Source organism: Anomalospiza imberbis, chromosome 1, assembly GCF_031753505.1.
Source record: "Anomalospiza imberbis isolate Cuckoo-Finch-1a 21T00152 chromosome 1, ASM3175350v1, whole genome shotgun sequence".
NCBI lineage: Eukaryota > Metazoa > Chordata > Aves > Passeriformes > Viduidae > Anomalospiza > Anomalospiza imberbis.
In genome coordinates, this window is record NC_089681.1 from 98580489 (window position 1) to 98607115 (window position 26627).

The 26627-nt window shown below is 39.5% G+C and overlaps 1 protein-coding gene across 1 annotated transcript in view; it reads right to left on the reverse strand.

The window, feature by feature from the left end:
* LOC137480688 (mediator of RNA polymerase II transcription subunit 1-like) overlaps positions 1-15389 on the reverse strand; it is a 27730-nt gene extending 12341 nt beyond the window's left edge. Inside the window, exons 1-5 of the mRNA XM_068201932.1 lie at positions 15141-15389; positions 2706-2809; positions 1460-1544; positions 1046-1100; positions 485-617 (exon numbers count right to left, since the gene is read on the reverse strand). Coding sequence (XP_068058033.1) covers positions 485-617; positions 1046-1100; positions 1460-1544; positions 2706-2809; positions 15141-15207 — 444 coding nt within the window. The 5' untranslated portion in view covers positions 15208-15389. The remainder of the gene's footprint in view (positions 1-484; positions 618-1045; positions 1101-1459; positions 1545-2705; positions 2810-15140) is intronic.
* Between the last annotated feature and the right edge of the window lie 11238 nt (positions 15390-26627).

Below are 26627 nucleotides of genomic sequence, written 5' to 3' on the forward strand. Positions count from 1 at the left end.
TGAACTTCAGAGTGATATTCTGTGAATAACTGAATAGAAATTTTGCCAGAAAAACATCCCTACTAGTAGAAATATATATACTCCTAAAGAAGGCAGAATAAAAAACAGTATAGCTCCAAGACATCCACTGAGAATATATATTGCACTACACCTTGGTAGGAAAATATTTTAAGCCCGTTATTTACTGTATACTGGTGGCACTGAAGCATGAAAATAAAAATATTTATGCGCAATACCACAAAAATCTTAGAAGGTGAGTCTGTCAGCTGAGTTTTACTGTAATACTTAGCACTAGACTATTTAGTATCGGTAACTGAGTTGTAAGTTTAGGTGAGAGATTCAGATGCCTAAAGAGGTACCCAGCGTCATGAACAGGCTTCCATGTGTGACAAGATCAAAAGAAAGTCAAAACCTTTCTGACAGGACAGCTGGAAGCCAGGTAGGAGTCTACAGGGTCATGAGAGACAGAGAAAATTAATTTTACCACAGGAGCTTCTTCAAAGTGAGCCAACTTTACATCCATCACATCTCCATCCTTCTCCAGCTGAATTTCTACATAAAACATCATTGATGTTATGTAGCAGGCAGTCCCACTGGGGCTAACATGAACAGTAAGTCTGAGAAGGATGAAAAAATTAAAAAAAAAAAAAAAGCTTGTATATATTAAAATTCTGTCACTTAAAAAAGGAAATTAGTATAGTTCATTTGGTCATGGGAAGAGACACCAGGGATGCTTCAAAAATAACTTCCTTGGCTCAGCTTCTGAAAACTATCCAACCAGGCATGTATTTGTGCTCTGCTCTTTGCATTATAATGTTGGTCAGCTCAAAACTATTAACCTCAGTCTGTAGCTTTGAGAGGTAGGCATTTATACCTTCTCTTTACCCAAAAGCCTTCTCCACAAAGGGCTAATCAAAATAGGCAAATACACTACATTAGAACACTGAGCTAAAAAATAACATTGTTGACAAGCCATCCAGATGGTATTCCTCTCTGGACTTGAGGCCATGCTTACTCATTTGCATTTATTCATAAACAAACTTACCCTTTTTGTCTGGATAAAAGTTCCAATATGTTCATCACAGAAAACATGGATTTAGCTGCAAAAACCAGAAAGGCAAATTAATCAAACTGCAATGATCAAGAAGTAGAACCAGTATTTTCTTGCTTTAAAGGATATGATTTAGGTAATGAGAAAATAGTATCTCTTGAATGACTTGTTATTAATGACAACTATTATGATTAATAAGTGCTGTGCTGTGTAGAAAATATTCTCAGGCTTTAATAATAGCTATAGCCTGAAGGCTTAGTCTAAAGGCGAGTCGCAAGTCTCTTGTCTCTTATCCACCTCTGTGTTTGTACATTTGACCTCTTCCTGAAGAACATCAATAGAGAAGGATTGGTAGATTCCACATAATATTAAAAAAAATGTACTTTGAGTTATCCAACAGCTCATTACCATTTAATGTCCTCTCTATCTTCTCCATGCATGAAAGCAATAGACCATCTGGAGCATTACTGACAGGCTTTCGAAGTGGGTTATCCTAGCACATTTGTGAAAACAAGAGACAAAGAAAGATTCCTTAAATTACTAGCTAAGAGACACAGCACACAGATGCCCCATACAACAAACCTCTGGTTATTTGTTTTTGTCAAAGACAGAGGTTACATACGATTGGAGCTATCTCCGACATGGCAGCACTGAATGGATTTGTGAAGATATTATTGTGCAGTAATTACATACCAGATGTAATTGATATGTAATTTGGAGCAAGGAGTGGCTTTCCATTCCCCTGTCTTTTGAGGTGATCACTAGATGTGTCAGCTAATTTCACTGTGAAGCTAGAGATAAACTAAGAAAATACTTTTGTTTTTATTTTAGAAAAAATCTGCCTGAGTGAATAGAACAGATCAGTAAGTGCCACAGGAGTACTTGGTTAGATTAGAATACGAGTTTCAGCTTGTGAAGCTATTCACTTCAGTAGCAAGCAAACTCTCCCAGTTTCTCTTCAAGCTCTTGCCTGAAAACTTCTCATACTCCACACTTTATTTAACAAAGAACACTCACCGCTGACGAGTTTTCACTTTGTTCAAATTCAGGACCTTGTTTTCAGAGTAAAGCTTGAGTTCAGCATTAATAAAAGGAAGCATAGAAACATATGGGAATTTTTATACTGAGCTCACAGCAGTTGTGCTAATCTGCTCTTTATGAAGATCATTCTTAAATTAGCTACTGGAAGGGCAGGAAGCATGGAATGGTATATCACAGCAGCAGAAAGTCTGGATAGCAGATTTCAGACCAGTTTCTAAAATACAGTATTTCCTCCCAGTCCGACAGGCAATAAATTGTCTTTACATACTATGAATATGGTAATGATAATGAGTGTAACCTCAACTGGTAGACAATCAGTACTAACTCCTGAATAGTTAATGTTAAAACAAGTTAAAACAATGCAAGAAACAACCCCCAAAGTGTTAAAACTAGGCAGGAAACTTTATAACTCATTGTCCTAAGACAAATGGGAAGCCAGGCTATACTGGGCACCAGGTTTTTCTGGGGATTATCTTTTGGTTGGTTTTGGATTACATAGGTTTTTTTTGGTTGGTTGGTTTTGCTTGTTTTTGAAAATCAAGCAATTTTTAACTACCTTGGAAACGTACTCTTATACCACATATCCTTCTCTCACCTAACCTGTGATTCTTACCATGCAAAAATAAACAAGTTTCAGAGTTTCAGTCCATGGCCTTTGTTGGTATTTTAAACGCAACTGTTCCATTAAAGCATTTGTAGAAATAGCTGTCACAACACCTGAAAAACATGTCAAAATGTTCTAAATATAATGGCAACCAGAAATGCTGGAGGAGGACAAATGTAAAACCTTGCTAAGGTCATAGATGTTATGCTTCAAAGAAGGAATAAAAAAATGTTTTACTTGAATTTTGCACATACAAACATCTAATTTTTGTAAGACTTTGATAGTAAAAGAGCAGGAGGAGATTTGTATAGGCAAGTATTTTCAATACTAAATACAGATAAGCAGCCAAATCTTCATTTTGTTAAACAATTAGGCTTTCTTTACCTATGCCCAATTTCTTATGTGTATTCTTTATAAATACTAAGGCTTTGCCACAGACTTGAGATATCCAGATACACTCACTTAGAGCTCATTAAAGCTCACTTTAATTAGAGATAAAAAATTAGAGATAGATTTTTATGATGAGGGTGTTAAGACATTAGAACTAGTTGCTCAAAGAAGTGGTGCATGCCCCCTCCCTGCAAACATTCAAGGTCAGGTTGGACAGGGCTCTGAACAACCTGATCTAGTTGAAGATGTCCCTACTTATTGCAGGAGGGTTGGAGTAGATGGTCTTTATGGGTCCCTTCCAACCCAAATTATCCTGTGCTTTTGCAGAGGATAATCTCAATGAAGGGGTGCAACTTTTTTTTTAGTTTTGGGGATGGCAAGGAATGAGAATGGGGCTGGAAGAAAGAATATATTCAGTCTATCATCTGTCTCCCTATAAATATTCTTTCTGACTTCACACAGAATCCAGATGTACAAAGAAAGTTTTTTGCTGAGATGTGGTACTTCCATAACCACTACCTCCATCAGAAGAAAAACAGGAGTGAATTTCCTAATACATCAGTCTGAGACAGGTAGGAAGACTCCAAAGTTATTAATAAGAATAAAATGAGTCCCGCAACATGCCACCCACTTTGCTCTGCCCCGGAACCAGAAGAAATATTGCAAAGGGCTTCTTTGACTTAGTGGGCACAACAGCTGCAGAGATCTGGCCCCTTTGAGCCAGAGGCCCTACATGGGGAAAGAGAGATGGACTAGGAGAGGGATGTCCTTTTGCATACACCAAGGAAGGACAGTGAGAAGGGACTGGCAGCTTCTTCCTCCTGCAGAGAGGATGATAGAGCAGCAACCACAGCTCCCTATAAATCAGGCCACTTCAGCCAGCTGGAGGAAGAGGAAGCAGTGGACCCCAACCAGCTCTTGCAAGCACAGTCGCTGGGAACTTGCCCCCACTCACCCATGCCTTCATGCTAATAGAAGGACTGCAACCCACCCTGTATCTCCATTCACACTGCAAGAAACCAAGCAGTGTATTTGTAGCAGCTGCAACACAGCACCCAGCTGCTGTGCAAGGCAAAAGCCTTTCTCCTTCAAAAAAACTGGTCCCCAGTGGTTAGTGTTTGAATTTTGGGCTTGATAAGCACAGCAATATCACCTCTGCTACTTTTTACAAGAGGCACCCTGTTAGCCATGTTCTTCCACATCTAAGGCATAATGTCTATCCCCATCTTTTCAGAAGGTGTAGTATTGTCAGAGACTGAATTTAACTGGGGGACAAAGGCAAGGGGAGGTATGATAGTAACAATCATTCAGCAAAACAGGAAGGCACTCCAAAAGGGGGTTGTTTGCCTTGCTTTTTAGTGGGAGGAGTTAAAAAAAGAGTATTGATAATGTTTGCATTGTATTTGTACAAAAATGTGTATATTTTGTGGCCACCTCAGTTGCAGTCTGCTTGTACATAGGAATCAGTGCACAATGTCAGTGTGAGGTTCAAGGGTTAATCCTGGACCTTTGTACAGGCTCTAGATCGAAATATGGTTACTTGGGAATGTCAAGGTCTACAGCAAGAAGAGCATATCTCCTACATAAACCCTGGGTGGCACTGTTTCAGGATACCTTACAGCAAACCTTCTGCTTCCAGCTATTATCCGTCATGCTGCAGTGCCTGAAATAGTCTCATACCACATAAAATAGAGTATTTTTGACTTGTATGTAGGAACCTGAGTAGAAACTAAATAGTTCATTGGCCTCACTAAGATAACAGAAAAAAACTAAGCATGCACCTAGGAATCCCAGGAGAAGTATATGTCAAAAAGTGGTATTTGTCTCCAGACAGGTGTCAAGCATACTAATTAGAGAAAGTCAATGCAGCTGAGTGAGTTAAATATATTTGCACTTCAGCTTTTACAAAGGAGGTGAAATGTGATTAAGTAAATTGATAATGTAATTCCACACTTGTGGTAAATCACACTTCTGTAAAATTATTTGTTTGGTGTATGGTATTAAATATTAATTTACTTTTTAACCTGACATAAGTAGTGAACACAGGTATAATCATAGCTACAATAATAAGCTTTACCTGTTAATTGGTGCATGAATTTAAAAACATGTTTTCAGCATTTCTAGGGAGTCATTTTAGCTTAAGTTTGTTTGAACAATCTATTGAAATGTTTTCTGCTGAGCAAGAACATGTACTATGGCCCATATAAAGTAGTTTGCCTCAGTCCAGATCACAGGAATGGGTATGTGCAAATATGACATACCACAGCTTGGTACTGCTTAATATATTTGTGGCATTTTTCATAAATGTTTGTCTAGAGCTCTTTGGAGTCTCTGTGATCTTGATATTAACTCCAGTGGTTTGATCATGTCCTGAATAAGCAGAAAAGTAAATTATTTGCTGACTATCTTGAAGAGAACACTTCCAAAATAACAGAAGGAAACATGCCACAGCTTACCTGATCTGCATAATAGCTGTTCTGCAAATAAACAGAGAACTTCAAGTTCAATTAGTCTACTTCAAGTTCAATTAGTCACAGTATGGCTGATTAGTACAGTATGGCTGATAAGCCTAAAATACACTTTAACTTTTAAACAAAAAAAAAACCTTTTCCATTGTGCTCAAATGTATGTATTTAGGTAAATGAATTTGCATCATTTTTCCAGGATAGAAATAGTGCCAGATTTTCATAATAAGACAAATATTCCAAGACAATTATTAGTCTTCACATAAAATTGCAGGATTGGAAAAAATATTTTTCATAAGAGAAACAGAAGCTTAAGCATTGTCAGAAAGTTCCTCACAACAAGGTGCTGTTCTAGTACTCAGAACTGTCATATTGAATTACTGCACTCAAGAGAAGAGTTAGGAGTGATGAATAATTAAAAATGTTCTAATTATAGCTTCTCAGGCATATTAAATACACAAATATTTAACTGGGTCAGTTTGTGGTATAAAAAAAACCCAACAACTGGACATGCATTATCATGAGTATAGAAAACAATCAGAATTACCACATGAATCCTACATATCCACCTGCTCTGGATTACTCTCTCTTTGAGTGTTCATCAAAAACTGCTGCTGAAAGAATCATTCATGTGCACGGTTACTTAATAAGTTGTCCCCAGATTAAATCCTCTTTTGTTTCAAATAATTTCAGGTTATCTTATTCTGTTTTGAAGGGTAAAACAGGTATGCTTCTTCAGGCACCTTTTGGGAAATTAATTATTAGTACTACTTGGTTGATTTTTGTCATGGTTGTCTGCATCTTGCTAAATTCCTGACTCTTCATGATGCATGGCCTGGGCGCATTGTAATTCATATGAAAATGGCATTTTGTAATTTCATAGTTGTAACATTTCTGATGATTTTTCCATTTCATTGAATGGTAATTTTTCTGAGAAAGAATCAACATATTGCTCATTCATATTCTTGCATGAATTCAATTATTTTTTTCAGTGAAGGTACTCTAGATTTATTATAGAACATAAGAAGCCTTGGCTTGCTGTTGATACATTTTAGTGACATAATTTCAGAAAATATTCCAGATATTCCATAACAGTGCACTATTGGTGGGGTATTTTGTTTCTGGTTTCTTTTGGCACGCTGGGGGGTTGTTTTTTTTTTCTATTATTCCTCTATCCAGTCTTGATTCTTTTTCATTTAAAGAATAAAATCAAAATAAATATCCAGCAATATATCTTCACTGGCCTGCATCCAGCACATTATTGGAATTGCATCCTTCCAGAAGCCCTCAGCTGAACTGCTGACCAGAGAAAACAGCAGCTACATAACAGCCCACAGTAAGTCTAAATACAAAACTGGGGCCTGGGGCACTCGGTGAAAACCAGTGGTTCCAGTTAGAACTGCATGATGTGTAAGACATGTTGCTGTAATTATGAGGTCAGAGCTAAAACTGTATTCTTTCACAAAGTGCCATGGGATTTTAGAGTGATCAGCATTGACAGCTATAAAATGGGCATTTAACAGGAACATGAATCAGTGTTTACAAACAATGGTAAGTATTTAAACAATTCCTTTATCTATCCTAGATGCTCTTCCATCTAAGGCAGGATGGAACTGCTGCTTAACTTTTATGACCTATAGTTTAGTCTGATACGGTCTATAGTTTATGGCTTTACAACCCATAAAAACTACAGTATGCTTTGTCATTTTTTCTTCAGTCTCTACATCATCTCCATAGTTACAGAGTGTGAATATTTAGCTCCTGAAAGTAACATCAGAATGCTGGTGGCTGCATTTTATTTCACTACAGCCATATAGACTGAGCCAGTTTTACTTCACAACTTACTGAATAGCACTTCTGGCATTTAGTTTGAGATACTTAACATTGGCAGGATTTGACTGTTTCCTGCTTCTTCACTGAAAGTGATTAAAATTCTTCAAAGCCAAAGGCTGTATAGACAAACATCAGAAATACAGGTTCATAGCAAATTACTGTGGATGTAGAAACACATTGACACAGACAGGGCATATATTTTCCTCATAGTCAAGATATGACTAACATTTGATATCTCCTTGACATTAGCATTATTATCTCCAAGTAGTCATTGTCTAAATCTTTTCCCAAAGGCCCTAGATCCATGTGACCACAATTTAAATAACCTCATGAAAGAACATGTGAGGGCTGCCTTCATGTGTGTGCATTTGCCCTTTACAGGGCACCATGATTGCTATTTATAACTGAACATCTGTTGCTTTTTCTACATCTCTAATCTTCCTAAGAGTCTAGTGATCATTTCTATAACTAAAATCAGGTGTTGCACCATCATTCATATTGGTGACATCCGTCAGCATGAACTCAATAGAACCAATCACTTGATAGCTGCCACAAGTGAGCTCCCTGAAGAGAGAAATAAAGTGAATGTAGCTGGCATATAATCTGCACAAAATGGCAAAATTAATAATACCCATACTATGCTGAAGGTCTAGATTGAAAATGTTACTGGTAGAAGATGGGGATGGAGGAGGAGGGAAGAAGAATCGGGAGCTAAGAATTCGTTGGGGAGCTGAAAATAATGATGAGCACTGAGGAAATCACTGAGGTAGAGGTGTAATACAGAAAAACAATAATTCTGCTTTAAGGAGCTTTCCACCAGTATGTCTCAAAGCTAACCACACAGGAGCCAGCTTATTATCTTGTTTTTCCAGACTGGGATGCAGAGAGATGGGGAGAGGAAGTGACTCCTGAAATGCTGGCCATAGAACTAGAAACCAGACTGCAATTTACCTGACTCTATTCTAGAACATACTGTAGCACACAGAAGAAAGAAGGAAACTAGCAATGAAAGAAAGAGGTGGAGAAAGACCTAGAAAATCACAGGAAAAAGACATGAAAAGAAGCATTATATAAGTATGAAACCATATAAAGTATGAAAACCAGAATTACTAGAAAAAGGATATGAAAAGCAGAAAATACATAAAATGAAAATATTAAATAATTATATGGACAATACTAAAATCTGAAAATTATACAAAATGTTGTGTTATTTTAATACCAGAAAAGTGAGATGACTTTAGGTCTACTTTAAGCTATTTTAAACCAATATTGGTTTGGAGATGATTGTTCAGCTTAAGGGTTCTGACTGAATGTATATAAGGATATGGATTATATAACATGCAGACTAAAAAAAGAAATAGCGCAGTGGCAAATAAAGATTTCAATAAAATAGCATGTGGGAAGGACTCATTTTTCAGGAAAAGCAATACCATAAAGGAGCTCAATCTCAATAAATGCCAATTGAAGATATTACAGGGGTGCCATGCAGACAGGTACTCCATATAAAGTACACATTTTACATCATTCTATGTTGGTCAAACAATTTGACACTGCTTTTCATATCTTATGTTTTAAAACTGAAGCTAATTAAACTATGAAGGCTTGTTATAAATACATGCAATACACACTCAATTATACATTTTAATGCTTTTATATTTTTAGACACTTGGTAATTCCTTACGTTCTTAAAAATGTTTTGTTCATTCTTATGTATTATGAACCAACTTTGCTGTAACCCTACCTCTCAGATTTCCAGATTCTTAGTCACCTACTAGAATGATATAATTTGTCCTAGCTCTGTTGAATGCCAAGATGAATGACTGCAAACTCATCATTACTCATTAATTCCTTGTTATTCAAGTCACTTAACCTCACTTTCTCTATAGGGATGATGCATTTGGGGATGAACTTTTTCAAACTGGTAAGAAAGCTTTAAGTGTTAAGAACCACCACTAGCTAAGATGGAGTACTGCAAATATTTTCATTTGGACAGATAATAGAGCTAAGGAAATACAAGTATCTTATTACCCAAAATCTTATTACAGACATCCCACTATGGTTTTTTTAGGGTGTATATGTTTGTTTTCAAGTGTAGGGATACACATGTGACAGGTTTGGAGACAGCCACAGATTATGTGAAGCTTCTGGGAAGCTGAGAGATTATGTCCTTGCACTAAGCAAGAATAGAAGAACAAATGTCCACACAACCTCTGTGTGTGTGTTGATTTGTAGCACTCAGAATCTGTACCGCATTGCATATTTGTTTATCTGCGCACATCACAAAAACATTCCCCAGGCTGTATATGCTGAAAAAAGCATAGAGACTGTGTCTATAGAGTTTAACCTCTAATTGTAAAAGGCACATAAAAGCTGGGATGGGAAGTGGAGGGACTGGCCAAGATCAAAGCAAATTAGTGACACTGTGAGAGTATGCCGTAAAGTTGGCAAGTAAATACCTTGCAGCCTCTCGCTCACTCCCCTGCAGTAGTGGGGGGAGGGTGGGGAGAAACAGAAGGTGAGAAGGCTCGAGGGATGAGATAAAGACAGTTTAATAGGGAAAGCAAGAGCTACGTGCTGCGAGTGAAGGAAAACAAGGAATTAATTCACCACTTCCCATGGGCAGGTAGGTGTTCAGCCACCTCCGGAACAGCAGAGCTCCACCATGTGTTACTTGGGAAGAGAAATGCCATCACTCCAAATGTCCCCACTCTTCCTTCTTCTTCTCCCACTTTTTATTGCTGAGCATGACACCATAATGTATGGGTCATATAGCACATCCCTTTGGACAGCTGTGACCAGCTGTCCCAGCTGTGTCCCCTCACAGCTTCTTGTGCACCCCTGGTCTCCTCCCTGGTGAAACAGTGTGACAAAAGGCCTTGAGACTGTATAAGCACTGTTCAGCAGTAACTAAAACATCCCAGCGTTATCAACGGTGTTTCCAGCATAAATCCCAAGCATAGCCCCACACCATCTACTGCAAAGAAAATCAACTCTACCCCAGCCAAAACCAGCACAGAGTAGAGCTAAGATTATATGAATTCCAATCGAGTAGTCTGTCATTTAAGACCTGGAGTTGTGCTGCCTAACAGCAGGCACCAAAATAAACTTTATCATATCAGATTTTACTGCTAGTTTTCAGAGAGAAACAGGCACACTCAGAGGGAGATCTGACCACCCCCCCCCCCCCAGCCAGTAGATGCCCACTGCCTCAAGGTTGTGCAAAGTGGGAGCCACATCCCAAATCCACCCTTAGGCATGCCAGTTATTATATACCTCAAGAGCAGTATGTCCTTAAAACCTAGTTATTCCTTACACAAAAGCACAGAAAAGCACATGAAGTTACAAACTTGAGAAGTATGAGTATGTTAATAATTAGGCAAGTAATTGTTTAGCATATTCTTCACTCATTGTTATTTATGTCTTCTCACAGCTGGTGCAAACTGAAGGTGGATAAAAGCTTCTAGCTCTTTCCTTTTATTGGGGGGGTGATTCTGCTCAGAATACATGTGAATTTGGGCTGGGTGATTTCTTTTCAACTGGCCTGCTACTTAGAAACACCATTAATTCACAAATACATTTTATGCATCCTTACACACTGGTAATAAAGTGTTGTCTAATAAATTCTAATACAGTTGTGCCACCAGTCTAAAAGAGAAGAAATTAACCATAATACCAGGAAATCCTACCTCCATGTATTGATTTTAGTTCAGCAATGCTTCACAACACAAAGGCCCACAAACCCACAGACCCAGCAGATGCCACAGTAATCAATTCTGGGCTGAAATAGGAGGGTGCCCTCAAGAACCAGTAAGTGGTTTTGTTCATTTACTCTTTTGTCCCTTCGAAAAATTAAGTCTCTCTCACCCTGGAAGATTTATTGAGCACTTGGAGGAAGAATGGATGTTTTATGCACGATAAGATGGTTTTCCAAAGAATGTGGTTCATTTATTCATGTCAACAGAAATCTAAGATAAAATTACAGTGTTAAATTATGCATACTTTAAATATAAATTGTGTGCTACTAAATGTGTGCTACTAAATGTGTGCTAAAGTAAAGGGAACAAGTACTTTTTGCGCTGTGGGAATGGAAGTTGCACATCAATGTTTTTCCCAAAGTTTCAGACATGTTTTGTCTGACATGTCCACTGTAACTTTAGCTTTTTAAAATAAATGAAATATTTGTCAATTGATTTCTTAGTTGTATTAAGGTACATAATGCAAGTACTACTAGCACACAATTAATTACATTGCTACCTAATTATTCTTCACAATTTTTCCCTTCAAGAATTGTATGTGCAGAGCTGTAATGGCACATATGCTAATACATAACAAAGGACATTCATTACCTACACCCTTTATAGACACATTGAAAATGTCTACTACACTACCTGTATGGTTTTAGGTACCTGTTGTAGCATTTGAACACCAGAGAGTAATTCAAACCTCTTGTTGCCTTGCGCTGTGGACACTAGGTTCTTGTACAGACAATGGATTGAAGTAGTTACAATACCTACTCTCCTCTGACAGTTGTTCTCTTACACAGAGGAGCCATAGTCATGCCATAAAATATTCCAGGTGCTCCAGAGATGTTCTCATTATGGTCACTTGTTAGCAATTGAATAGGAATTATTAATGTAGTGCATTTTTATGGAAATACATATTTTAGCTTTGGGTTAAAGAGCTCATTGGTTTAGGTAAGGTGCTGGGGACAGATCCAAGCAGAAAATTAAAGGTATACTATAAACTGTTTTTTATTGTATTACAACATGCAGTTTGGGCCACAAAACAGAAATTCAAAATAAGGGGTTTTCTTTTGTTTTAAGATAGCTCTAAAGAGAGATTAAACGGATAAAGACCACATTCATTAACAAGCAGCATGGTGCAAAATGGAGATGAAATCTCTCCCACTGTAAACTGAAGAGCAGGTTCAAGACCACCTGATGAAACTGAATAGCCACAAGTCTGTAGGGCCTGATGAGATGCATCCCAGGGTCTGAGAGAACTGATGTTGCCAAGCCACATTTGGAAAACCCTGGCAGTCAGGTGAAGTGCTCAGTGACTGGAAAAAGAGAAACATCATTCCTATTTTTAAAAAGGGGAGAAAGGAAGACCCAGGGAAGTACATACCAGAGACCTTCCGCTTCCTGGGAAGACTGTGGAGCAGATACTCACGGAACAATGTTAAGCACATACAGTACAAGGAGATGATCCAAGACAGCCAATATGGCTTCACTAAGGGCAAATCATGCCTGACCCATCTGGTGGCCTTCCATGATGGAGTGACAGCAACAGTTAATAAGCAAAGATTGACAGATGTCAACTACCTGGACTTGTGTAAGCTGGTCCTACATGACATCCTTATCTCCAGAATGAAGACATGGATTTGATGGATGGAATATTCAGTGGATAAGGAATTGGCTGGATGGATGCAGCCAGAGTTGTGGTAAGTGCTCTTATGTCCAGGTGGATGCTGGTGATGAGTTGTGTCCCTCAGGGGCCTGTCGTGGTACCAGGGCTCTTTAATACCTTTATCAATGACACTGTCAGTGGGTTTGAGTGCACCCCAGGAAGTCTGCAGACCCGTGAAGCTGAGTGGTGCAGTTGGCACAACAGAAAGAAGAGATCATATCCAGGTGGGCAAACTTCAGAAGTGAGCCCACAGAAACCTCAAGTTCAACAAATCCAGGTGCAAAGTGCTGCACCTGGGTCAGGGCAATGCCAGACATGAGTTCAGACTGAGAGAACTTGTTGAGAGCAAGAGCAACTGAGCTCAGAAGGACTTAGAGAGTTCACTTGCAGCCCAGAAAGCAAATGGTATCCTGGGCTGTATCAAAAGAGGGGTGGTCAGCAAATCAACGTAGGTGATTGTCCCCCTCTACTCTGCACTCATGGGACCCAAAGTAGAGTGCTGTGTCCAGGTATGGAGTCTTTAGCATAAGAAAGATGTGGAGCTGCTAGAGAGAGTCCAGAAGAGGCCACAAAAATGGTCAGAGGGCTGAAGCATCTCTCCTACAAAGGCTGAGAGAGCTCAGGTTGCTCAGCCTGGAGAAGAGAAGGTTCTGGCAAGAGCTCATTGAGGTCTTCCAATACCTAAAGGGTAAAAAGAGCAGTGTCTTATATGAGCATATTAGTGATAGGACAAGGGGGAAATGGTTATAAACTAAAAATTTAGATTTAGATCTTTAGATCTTAGGAAGAATTTCTTTTTTTGAGAGTGGTGAGGCACTGGAACAGGTTGCCCAGAGATACTGTGGACACCCCATCCCTGGAAGCATTAAAGGTCAGCCTAGATAGGGCTCTGAGCAACATGGTCTAGTGAGTGTCATCTTGCCCTTGACAGGGGATTTGGAATTAGATTATCGTTAGGGTCTCTTCCAACCCAAACCATTCTATGCAAAGGGGCATTTTCAGAGAGTGCAACAGCTGCTACCAACATCTGAGTAAATACACTGTATGTCTTACAGGGCAAAGGTTATTTTGGACTAGCTCTAGTATTGAAGGAATAAGGAAGTACTGAATGGCTGCAGACATCAGTATGAATGAGACCTTAACTAAGACTCACCCACTCTTTTGCAACAGAAGCGTACTGGAATAAGTATTAAAAAGTAATACAGCACAGAGATACTCAAAGGGCTGCAGGAGTTGGGCTAGGATTTCTTGAGGACTCCTGAATCATTATTTGTACAGGATCATGCAAAAACTCTTCCAACCTTTTCATGGTCTCATGAAAAGTCTAATGATAGATACCATGAAAACTTTTCCCTTTCATGAAATATCAAAAATGTTTTATTTTGAACATTTGGTTGACTCAGTGTTACTAGCTTTCCATTCCTCTCCTCCTTTTTTCCTGCCCTCTCCATTTAACAGAATCCAACCTTTCTTTGTGTGAATGGACGTATTTTGATATTTCAATCAGAATGAATTGCATCTGGATTGCTATCAGTTTCTCAGACTCTCAGGAATTTGCAAAAATTAGCTCATACTGAAATGTGAGGCCAACAAAATGAAATTCTAGAGGAATATGGACTAAACACTGGCTAAATTATGTCAAAATGTCAAGATGTCAAAAATTTCAGAAAACAGAGCACAGAGAACAATGAAAAATTTAAAGTGCACCTGTTTTGCAAGCAAAGTGCAATGGTTCCATGAGGTGAACACCAAGGTCAAAGTTTTCATCTGAGGTGATAAAATCTGGAATTTCCAGAATTGGAAACTACCTTCAGCCAAACAATTATGTGGAGGAGGGAATGCTTCAAAACAATTTGTATTGTCTGTGAATGGTCATAGTGTGAAAAACAAAGATACACACTGAGCAGTCAGTTTTGCTATAAGCATATTATGCTTAGGTTTCATTACATCACTGACATCATGAGTTTAAATCATATTGTGTTTGCACAAAGTTCCTCTTTATGTCCACAATTTAGGAATAAAAGATACAGTTATTAAGGCACTCTTGTTATTATTATTTGAATTATTGTAATTAACATGGAAATGCTCCTATCTCCCTGCTCTGTTTGGCATCTATAAAATCCTCCATGCATGGAGTGTTCCATTACTATAAAAAAGAAATAAAAAACAAAAGCAAAACTCTCTTAAGAGGACCACTGCTTCATGTTCCCATCTGCCAGTGATCGTTTTCCTTAAACTCAGTATATTAAATGCTTTCTCAGCTTACACATTTGCCCTGAGGAAAGCTCCACTAAAACTAATTGTGTTTATAAACCTAGCGACAGATGTCGGGAATTTATCTCCTTACCATGGCAGGACACGCCTTCTCTATTCTCCAGATGGGGGATTAGCTGGGAAGAAGGAGGGACAGACATCGAGCTACAATATTTTCTCACTATCTCCTTAAGAGTTTCGGCTGAAACAAAGGAGGAGATAGAGGAAAGGAAAGCAACTGCCGTTTGAGGCTCGGAGTTACGGCGCCGTGGGACAAGCAGGACACGACTCCACACCGGAATGACCCGCCCAGGGAAGGCGCCGGCCGCGGCCCGCCCGTTACCCGCCCGTTACCCGCCCCCGCCGCGCCCCGCCTGGCCCCGCCCCGCACGCGCCGCAGACGGAAGCAGCCGCCCCTTTCCAGGAACCGGGCCCGGCCGCGCCGCCCCGCCCCGCCCTGGCCAGCACTGCGCCTGCGCGCCTCAGCGCCTGACACCGCGCTCCGCCCGCGGGGCGGGGGTGGCGGGGCCGCACCCGGTGACGACGCTGCGGCCCCTGCGGCGGCGCTCCCCGCCCCGCCCCGGCCCGCCCCGGCCGCGCCCGCCCTCCGCCCCGGGCCGCGCGCGCCGCCGGCCGTGCGCGCGGGGGCGGCGCCAGGGCCTCACCTCGCGCGCTCCGCCCCTCCCCGCGCGCTCCTCGGGCGCCGCCGGCACCACCGCCGCAGGTGAGACGGGGGCGCGCGGCCGGGCCGGGCCGAAGCCGCCGGCGCTGGGACTGGGGGGAACGCAAGGACCCGGCTCCGCCCGCGCCGGGGGAGCTCTCCGGTGTGCGAGAAGCTGCCGTGCGGGCGGAGGCTTCCGGCGGATCCGCGCCCGCCACTCTGCGCCGCCCGGGTATTGGTGTCGGGGTGCGGCTGCCGCCTCGCCGTCCCCGGCCGGCGGTATACGCCTGCCGGCCCCACCCCGGGGTGTGGGGACGGGCGGGCGGCGACCCGAACCTCCTGCGAGGGCCTGATGACCGCTCCCTGAAGGTTACAGGCGTCGACCTTGGCGACCTGCGGCCGCGGCCCGCCCGGGCGCGGAAACAACGTGGAGGGGGCGGTGGGGCCGCGCCGGGATCCGGCCGCCTGTTGCGGCGGGGGGCGGGTGCGGCTTCCCGGGGCTGCGGGGTGGCGGCGGGCGCCGCCCGTACCTGCGGAGGGCGGGGCGCGGCCGCGGCGGCTCCCCGAACAAAGGGGCCGCGCCCCGGGGCCGGCGCGGAAGGGGGTCGGGGCGCTCACCCACCGGCCCGGCGGGACCGAGCGGTGGCTGCAGCGGCGATTGCTGCCCCGGCCGGGTGCCGGAGACCCTGTGCGTGTATGTGGGCGCTGCGGTTCTATGGTGAGTAAGAACAGGGCTTCTGTAACATTTAATAGCTGCCCACTTTCATGTGCTGGGCTTTTCTGTAGTTACTGGTAACTAGATCTTGTGTTTGCTTGTAACACAAGGGAGAAGTACGAAGTATACTATTAAGTTCCCCAAATGAAAGAGCCTTTCGATGCTCACCCATTTGGTTAGGTAAGCGATTTGGTGTTTGCTTTTGGGTTTCTTTTAAATGGAAGCTAATATCTTCAGCTCCTTCTCCTTAATTGAATCTTTAAAATTAAAATGTTAAGTGGGCCATACGTATCCCAAGAGCCGCCTGAAGAACGATCTGTGTGTTTGTTTTGCAGCATCCCCAAACCGTCCTGGCAGAAAGATTGCCAAAATGTTTATTTTTCAGACTCAGAATGACCCTGATGTTTTGTTTTGTGCTTGCATTTCCAGTTCTTATTTGAAAGAGACTTGCACTGCAAAACATTACACTTCCAAAAGCGTAAGCAATATGTGCCTCTGCTGGCGTTTTATGTTCAGATCTCTCCATAACCTATCAGTTGTTCTTTGTCTTATCCACTGAAAGTTAAACTGAAAAGAGAAGAGCTCCTGAGAGAGGGGCTGCACTGGGAGAAGATCGTGCTCTTCTGTTAGTTGTCTGGGTAATTAGTAGTGATTATAACTGGATTTTTCATTAAAAATCCACTTCTTTTTGGCTGACTTATTAATCTAATAGCATGTACTTCAACATTTAAGTCCTGGGAAACTGTGAACATTCTTAATAGAGTGTAGAACAACTAAGTGATATGTCAATCTCTGATGTAGATTTAAATCCTTCAGTCTGTGCTTGCATGACAGTTTGTCAAACATTTTTTGTGGAAGGCTCCAAATGGTGGAAATTTGAGAAATTGGTAGTGCTAGTCATGTTTACCCTTTATTTTTTTTCTGTAGAAATAGGAGAATGTGACATAATGTTGCACATAAATATCAAAAAAAGCCTTCAGTCCACTGCATGAGATGTTAATTGAGAGGTTAAATAAGCTGTGTTGCTGGATAGTGAGTGTACTACTCCACTATTGTAAATTCCTTGATCTCAGTCTCTGCTTTTTAGTGCTCTTTTGAATTTGAGTAAGGGAAAGATTGTAAACATCCTAAGGTGAAATATTTTGAGTTGTGTGTTCTTTGACATTGTTGTAATAATGTTGTCTTTTATTTTTTTGGACCTTAAGGAATCTTTAGCCATGAAACTGAAAACTGGAATGTTTCCTAGCTGTGCATTCTTTGTAATCTCTGTCACCTGTGGTTACGTACTCTTTAGATAAATAACCCATAGAAACATTAGGCTATTGAAGGAAAGGGATGGGCATGGGGAAGTGGGGCAGGGAGAGATGTGACTGTGAGGATAAGGCAGTGCTGAATAATGGTGACCAAGGAGGAGCACAAGACTGTTGTGACTGAAGTGTAGTTGGAGACCTTGCAGTGGTCCATGTGTCTTCTGTATTCAGACTGACTTCTAGTTCCCATAAAAACAGTTGTGTTCTTAACCTCAGTTACTAAGGCATGTGCTGACATCCCTGTATCTACTTTTTTTGAGGGATTACCCTGAAACAAAGGTGTTCCATCTAAGAAGTGTTTTTGCTCCTGTTAAATTTTAAGTGTATCTGACTTGGAAGAAGATAATTGCTGAGGCAAAAGATGCTGCTATCTTAGAAACTGATATATGGCAGTCTCTGATATCAAAGGATACTGTAGATACAGTATCTTGTGTGAAAAGTTGTTTAGGCACTGCATTTCAGCCAACTGAAAACAGGATTTTTTTTGCTGCAATTATAAAAGTAAAGAAGAAATAATTGTATGAGAAAAATCTTTTAACTTTGTGATTAGATTTGGTTCCTCTGCCATCCTAGCGAGTACTGTAGGATATAGTGGTCCTGGGAATCAGTGTCTAATAACATGTCTTCTAGACAGGGAACTCCCCACCTCCTTGAAAGAGCTTATAGCCAGCTTCCAGTAAACTTCTAATGGCTCCAAGCTATGGAAATTACTTTGCGTCTAAATTGAAATCTATTTTATGTGAACAAGGTAGTGTGGTAGGCTAGTGACAGCATTCTTGTGAACATACTGTAGCCTGCCTGCCTGAAACACACAATTACAGGACAACTGTGTTAAGCCTCCTTTCTACCTTAGGAAGACTTTATGTGAGGAACCAAGTAAATAGAACAGTTGGTATTATGTATGTCCACTAAATGTTTTCCAAAATATTTTACATTTTATAACTCGCTAAGTAGGGAATAAATTGTTACATTTTCTTAGTCTGTTGCAGTAGTTAAAATCAGCTCTCAGGACAGTTTAGAAAAAGTTATTTTTAAGGCATACTGTCTGCAGAATCTGAAATTGGTTATAGTCATTGTGGATATAAATAACTTAGAATCACTTTATAGCAAATGTACCTTGCAGACCAGGGGATTATTAAATCCTGTTTTGCTACTCGTCCTGTTTTCTTAACTATTGTGAGTCAGAGTCAGCACCTAAAGCCTAAGGATTTATCAGTAGTTGCGGCTGCTTGTTGAATCTCTTTGGTAGCTGTGCAAACCATAACCATCAGGCTAGACTTATAGGCTGGAGCCTTAGGGGCTCTTTACAGCAGAAAAAAAAATCTGAAGTTCCCATAGAAAAAACAGTATTAGATTGAAAGGTAGGAACAAGTTGGAAAGAAATGTAGTATGGTTTAATTAATGCTGCCTTAGAATGAACCAGTGAGAGAATTCATTGCCTTTGTCCAGAGGGAGGCTCAGTATTTACTAGTCATATTTTATTTGGGATTTGTTTGGTCTTTATCAAAATTCCCAACACCTTTGGGACAATAGATTGGCAACACTGAAGTGTCCAGGCTTTCCACAGAGGGGTAATAACGGAGAAAGGTATGTTGAAGGTGTTAGATGACATGGGCAATTACTACAGAGAATTCAAAGTAAGCTATGCTGTAATCAGTTTGTAACGGAGAGGAGCCAAGAATGTAAAGAAGGTAGAACAATCAGGAGATGTAGAGTTGGTTGCATAGTAACTCTGCAATTGTTACATTAGTGGAATAGATGCTTATTTTGTGATGTTGTCTCCTTAGTTGAAGTAATTATAATGTACATTGAATTCCTACCAGTAAGGTTCATGCATTGTGTGTATGTAAAATGCATTGTATTTTTCTCTGTAATAGTATGTTTACATCATTTGATGCAAGAGTGTGGGAATGTCTGGTGCAGTGGCCCACAACGTTTCATTAAATATTGGCATGTAAATATACTGTACCAGCAAATAAGTATTTCTTCAAATTATGGAAAATTACATTTACGAAGGTGCTTTGCACCTGTGCTTAGTAGGTAGGTAGCAGGGATCAGCCATGCATTCAGGCCTTGGTACCTATTTTATTTTATGGTCTGAAATGCTAAATTAATAGCCTTCTCTACTACTGTAAGACTTGGTCTTTAACTCTGATTCTTGTTTCTGAGAGTCTGAGAATGCTCTAAATATAGCACCCCCATACAGGCAGGCAGAAATGTTTTTGTCAACATGAAATAGATTGCAGTAAACATGGAAGTCTTGCAAAAATTAAACATCTGTGAAAAAAAGTAAAAAAGCCAACTATGTGTGGTACAGTCCTTCTCTTTGCTAGTACTCCCATTCAAGCCCATCAGATGGTGTAGAGTAAAGGAGGTCTGTCATTTCAAGACATAGCATTGTAGTCCTGTTGGTATAGCTGAGTGTCCTGACAAGGCTTTTAACACAGAAGTAGTTAATACCAGCAACATTTTGCCCTGTAGGATTTATTTCAGACCTCAAAATAGAAAAAATTATACAGACAGGAAAACAGTGTTAACAGATGTGACAAACATCTGCAGGCATGCTATGTCAGTCACAAAACCCACACTTGATGGGTGAGGTCATGCAATGGGAGATGTTTGAGTAGATGGACCTGAAGGCCCTACTCAATGCAAGGCTGGTAGCAGCTCGTCATTAACCATCTGTCACTGTTACCTTTGGAGATCAAATTAAGCAAAATCAGTTAATCCAATCACTGAATCCAAGTGACTGTTGTGTGAAAGAGCTATTTTGGGATGACACCTCTAAATCATAAAGTTCTTGCACATTTAAACACCTGCATTAATTTTACCTATGTAGTGTAACATGTACATAAGCTTCATTCCAATTCTCAGAACACTCATATTTTAAGAAATAACACTGCACACTCGTAAGAATTGATTTTTGTAAGGTCAAAATTTATTTTGTCCAAATTAAGAGTTCATTGCAATGCTTCAGTGACTGGTCCAGTAGAGAGTCATGACTGGTAGCTCAGTGCACTTTATCCCAACTTGAATTCTCTGATTTTTAATAAGTTTACATTTTTGAAGTTGTTACTAATTTGAAAATGAATGTGAAATTTATTTTACATTGATGTAGTTTACATATTGGAGTCAATGATATAGCACAGGCCTGTATGAGTGTGATTTATTAAAGCATCTTTCTTTACTGGTCCAGATTGCATATTTTTTGTCTGCTGCTGATTAGACCTGATGGCTTTGAGGTTTCAGGCTTTGTGTTTAGTAGAAGTAAAGTATATAAAAAATAAGGGAAACTTAACCTAGAAAGAAAGCACTGTATTCTGGACTCCTTCTCTATACAATCTAGAGTTACTCAGAATTTAAAGAACAGATGTATTAGACTAAATATCAAAAACTGCTTTCAGTTCAGCAAGTTTACCATCTAAAATGTTATTAAATGTTAGTATTGTAGGGAAGAAAATATAGCTACAGGTAATATTCATCATTAATTCCAGGTATTCTGGAAAATCTCAGAGTATCCTGTAGGAAGAGACTCACTAATTTGATATGTGTGAAATGAATGTGAGTACTTGATTGTTTTTCCCTATTTAATGAAGACTGTGATAAGAAAAAGAAAGAAAAGTTAAGGTACTGATAAAGAACTAGAAGGCTGCTCATCTGAATTATTAATTTGGTTTGCATCAGTACTCATTTTGTTTTAGTGTATAGTGTAACATGAAGGACTATTAGAAAAAATAATGATATTAACTTGGATCTTAAGTCATCATTTCAACTTTTTACCCTTGTGCTTCTGCTTTTAGGGGAAAATACTCACTTTTGACCTTTATATATTCCATATCCTAAATGTCTCTGTGCTTTGTTAACAAACCCCGTGGCAGGCATTGCCAACTGGTTTTTCTTGTGTTGAGAGCATGGGAGGTTATAATTTATAGATTGATGATGTTTGAGAAGCCAGTAGCTGATCCACACAATATTTGAGGAAGGCCTGTATCTGTACACCCATGCAACTGTCTCCCTGTGGATCACTAATTTTGACCATGTAGTTACTAGTTTACTGATAGGCTTGGAGTTAAAATTACATTTCAAGATTGTATAGTGCAGCCACTCACAAAAATGCTGGATTTTCTCAGCTCTTCTTTGCCCCAGAACTAGAGTGTGATATGAAATGTTTTGGAATAATTCTGAAACCTTAGGAGGTCCTGATTTTTAAGAAACTTCTTCACTGTCCTGCCTCTTTAACGTTTTTCTTTGGATCTTAATGAGAAAATTGTTTCTTTTTAGGTAACTTTATTTAATACATGCTGAACTTAAGTAGAAGATCATCTTTTTCTAAAAGTTAAGTGAAAGTTAAGCTGTATCTGTTGTATTTGCTGTCTTGCAGAGTTTGAAGTTTATAGCTCTTGCAGTCAAAGCAGATAGAGGAATGAAGTAAACTAACAAAAATATTCTCTGCAAGATGTATGAGTTGGAACTGAGACCATGTTTATAACAAGCAAAGTTTGTGATTTTCTTCAGACTGGAATATTTTGAAGAGCATTGTAAAAGCAGTCTTAAGATCTAGTGATCTTAAGAGTAGTTTGGAAAATTTGAGGAAAACAGTCTGTTGTTTGAGGAGTGAAGTTTTATATTGTAATCTTTCTATTAAGTTTTGCTACAATTTTAGGAGAAAAGAGTTTTTTTACAAATATGGAGAAAAATATGTTTCACTGAGGGAAAAGTGAAACAGAAACAATCTTGTAGCCAATACTAGGATTTCTTTTAAGATAGTATGAACAAATACAATATGATAAAATACTGAAAACTAACCCGCTTAGAATGGCATAGTGAGATGGTCAGGGGTTTGAAGGAGATATTTTCAGGAACGTAATCCCAGTTTTACTACAAACTAAGACCAGTCATACTATCATCTATGAACAACAGGAATGGGTTTTAATAACACTAAGTTTTCCAGACTTTATGCAGGACTCTGACTGCATGTGCATTAAGGCAAAAGAAATAAACCCTTCAAGGAGAAAAGCAGTAAAATTAGCTTCTGACTCTGTGGTAAACTGATGCTAATACAAGTACTGACACTGAATTGAAAGCTTGCAAATGACCAGCTGAAAAGAAAATGCTTTCATAGGTCAGAGATAGTGAAGGTTTCTTAGGCCAGAGAAAACCATGCAACACTGAAAATGTATTAGATCACATACTTCTCACAAGAATTTAAAAGGTTGTGTGTACAGAAAGGAAAGCGGCTTACACTTGGTACTGTTAACACTGCAATGTATGTAGAATTAAATTAGTTAAATGTTGATAATGATACTGGATTTCACTGAAGACAGACTTCTATAGTAGTTTTTCCATGGAGAGACTGGCCTTTAAAATAAACTGAGTTTGACCACTGCTGAAATGCCTTTGGCTTTTGCATTCCATGTTAGGTCATAGGAAGAGAGACACACTTGAGACCCATCTACCTTTATAGTGCCTTTTCCAAACTTTGCCTTTGGAATATGATTAAAAAACTAATTTTTAAGTTTGTTTATCAGAAGTTTTTGATAGCTGCTTCACTTGATTCCCCAGATGGTCAGAAATGAATGTTATGCTTGCTCTTGTGTTCTGAAATTGATCTATGATTTTAACATACGTTTCTTTGTAAAGAACTTTTTTTAGATAGCCTGTTCTGTTAAAACTTGGAACTTAAACACTTATATTCATGTAAAGTCATTCAACAGTTCTGAATTAGTTTGTGCGCTATAAGAGCTGTAAGAATTGAAACAGGAGCAAAAAGCAATTTTTAAGTTTGTGAACATTCAGTTTGAAAATCCCTTCTGTAGTACTGCAAGGAAAGCATGATCAGTGTTTTAAGCAGGAAGTGATGAAAACCACCTTGCACTGGCACTTGAGATGAAAATGTTAAATTGATGTGAATATTAATAATATCATATTAATTTAATGAACTGAGTGCCCTCTGTTTTTAGCCGTTGCAAATTTAATGCCCATAATATGTGAAATAGCCATGAAAGTCAGTTGTGTATCATATGATTGGCAAGTGTATATTGAACTAAAAGACAATTCATTACCTGATTGGGTCTTTTAGGTCTATTATATTAATTCTATCAATTTTTCAAATCATATATCTAACAATTTGAGGACAAATTGCATCTAAAAATGGGGAGAGATCCACCTAACAGTGTTTCAGCTTTATGTGTGCTGTATTACTGTGTAATATCATGTCTGTAACCACTTGTGTTCTTGAATCACCTATTCAGAAGGTTTTTGTGTATTTGCAAACCAGTCTCATTCAGTAAGTCATGCATCTGAAATCATTTTTCTCTGAATAAGACAGAAAAATTATTATTTTAGGAGGGGAAATTGGCACTGCATAGGATATAAACAGGAGACATTACTGGAACAAAATATGGCTACAAAAGTAATGCTCTTGTACTAATACTACAAAAAAAAAAAAAAAACACCCGCATTTCTAATTAGGTAGTTAAACAAATGGCAAAGTCATAAAATGAATTAAGTAACTTATTTTGCCAAGTCAGGTTTCACACAAGAAATTTGCTGCAGCTGCATGATTCCTTAGAGGAATAAAAGGAAAATTTTGAAATGCAGAATCCAACATGCTCGTATTTCATTAGGTTCCATTTGGCTGGTGTGTTGATGCAGTCTGCCTGTGGGGAGAGAGAATGCTTGCCTGTATTTGTGAAGAGGAGATGGAGAACTTTGTGGTACCTGCTTCTTGGTGTATCTTGTTAATGCCCTGCATTCAGTCCTGTACACCATTTGTGCTGTGGCCTTTGATGTAAATGTGCTTGCACCTGCTGGAGCACTCGTTTCCTGCATCCTTCATTGTTAGAAGCTGTTTTATTAGCCTGAGATGTGAAGGATAATGTATTGCAGTACTCCTATTCAGCTTTTGCTGAAACTTCATTCACCTAGGCACTGACTTGTGGAGAAGGCAGTGCCTGCCTTGAAAATGCTTTATTTGAAAGTTCAGACTTTTTCTTTGTCAAGAATTTCATAGGAGTGTTACTCAAACAAGGTTCCTGTGTTCATTCCCTCTGTACTAATACTTGAAAGAATTTAAGGGTGTTCATGTGAGTTTCATCATAGTACTAATATGACTGACTAACAGGGAAAAGTAGTTGTTTGAGCAGAATAAATTCCCTGAGCTATCAGCATCAGAACTTATCTTGGTGTGACAAGAGAAGCCTGCAAAACAAGGCTGCTTCTATCAGATGAAATCCTAACCTACAGAAAGGATGCTGTGTGCATCCCTTCTATAGATTCCGTAAGATTGTTGGGTGCAGCCTGCCATGAGCCTGATGACTGTTTTGCTTTGCAGATACCATTTGTTTCTAGATTTCTCTGTCACAAGTTAACTTTCCTGCCTGTAGAGCAGTGAAACTGTCTGGGTGCAGTTTTGGGTTTAGTCACTGTGGATCTTGATTCTTTCTGGCTGTAAAAATGACCATGCAAATATTTGCTGTTGCTAGAAAATGTGCATCTGACATTCTGAACTTCTAAAAGAAGACTAGGGTTTTTAACAGTTAGAAAAATACTTGGGTTAGAGGAAAACCTATATTTTTTTTCAAATGTATCTTTGGGAAGCCACCTTCAGACATTTCTCCAATAATTTACTTCATCAAGCCAAGTCAACATACTTACATTTAAATCTTCCAAAAATTTCTATAGTGTATATTGAAGTGTAAATGTACAGGGGCAGAAAGGACATACTAATGTGATTGAGATTCCTTTTGAAATATGATTGACCAAAAAACCCTGGATTTTTGATACTGAATATATGCTGTGGAAGTTTTGAATGAAGTGCTCTTGAGCTGCTTTTAAAAGTGCACTGCTGAAGCTCATGCTGCATAGTGCCTTCAAGGGAACTCCATTCTTGTTGCTTTCTAGAACAGCTGGAAGCAGCAGCCCTGTGCAAATATCAATGAAGCCTAGCTTATCATTAATCAAAAGTTAGCTTCCAGATGTGCTTTATTGTTGTTGAAACAGAGGATAAAAATGGCTGTATCTTGTCTATCTTAGGTGACACTAACTTAAATGTGTTCTTGAAATGTTTCACTGAGATCTTTTTAGAATAGCACTAGTTAAGAACCTAAGCTGTTGATTCTACATTACTAAAATTCATCTTTGTAAGGCTATATGTTGACTCTTACATTTTGGGGGGGATGGGGGTTGGGAAGAGTGTCTTTGTTCTAAGTCAAATGCATCTCCCATGAATGTAACTTGACTTTTGATAATGGATAACTGATGTGGGAGGCTCTTCCACAGATGTCCCCCTCATCTGTTTCAGCCTTTCATGGTAGAAAATCAGCAGTAGTACCTGTTTGTCTGCCTTCCGTCTGAATCCATACAAGTCTGTGGATAGCTTTGACAGGCTAGTGGCATGTAGTTGTAATTGTTCATTATTCTATTGTGTCTGCTGTGACTGTTAATTCTCTCCTAATGGGGTATAATCTTAATACAAAATGAATGCCTTCTGTTAATATGCTAGATTACAGATCTTCATGTTTACAAATTGAATATGAAAGAAGAGATGACCCTTACACTCTGTGTTAAAGCACTTCAGCACTGTCAGCCTCAGAAAGCTAAGTGCCCTCAATGATTAGAATAGACTGAGAGAGGGCACCAGCCACGTACTGAATTTGTAGAAGCAGGAACAGTATTCTAGACTTTTATGAAAATATGTATATTATCAAAATTATTTCTCAGTGTAACTTTAGTCTGTTGAACTATGAAAGCAAGCTTTAACCTTGTGTTAACCTTGGTGGTGGGATTGAGTTTGCTGCTCTTCCCACTCATCTTTGGATCAGTCCAGATATGTGGATATCATGCAGCATCTACAGGATGGCCAGGATATCAGACCTAGTCAGCATGGGTTTAGGA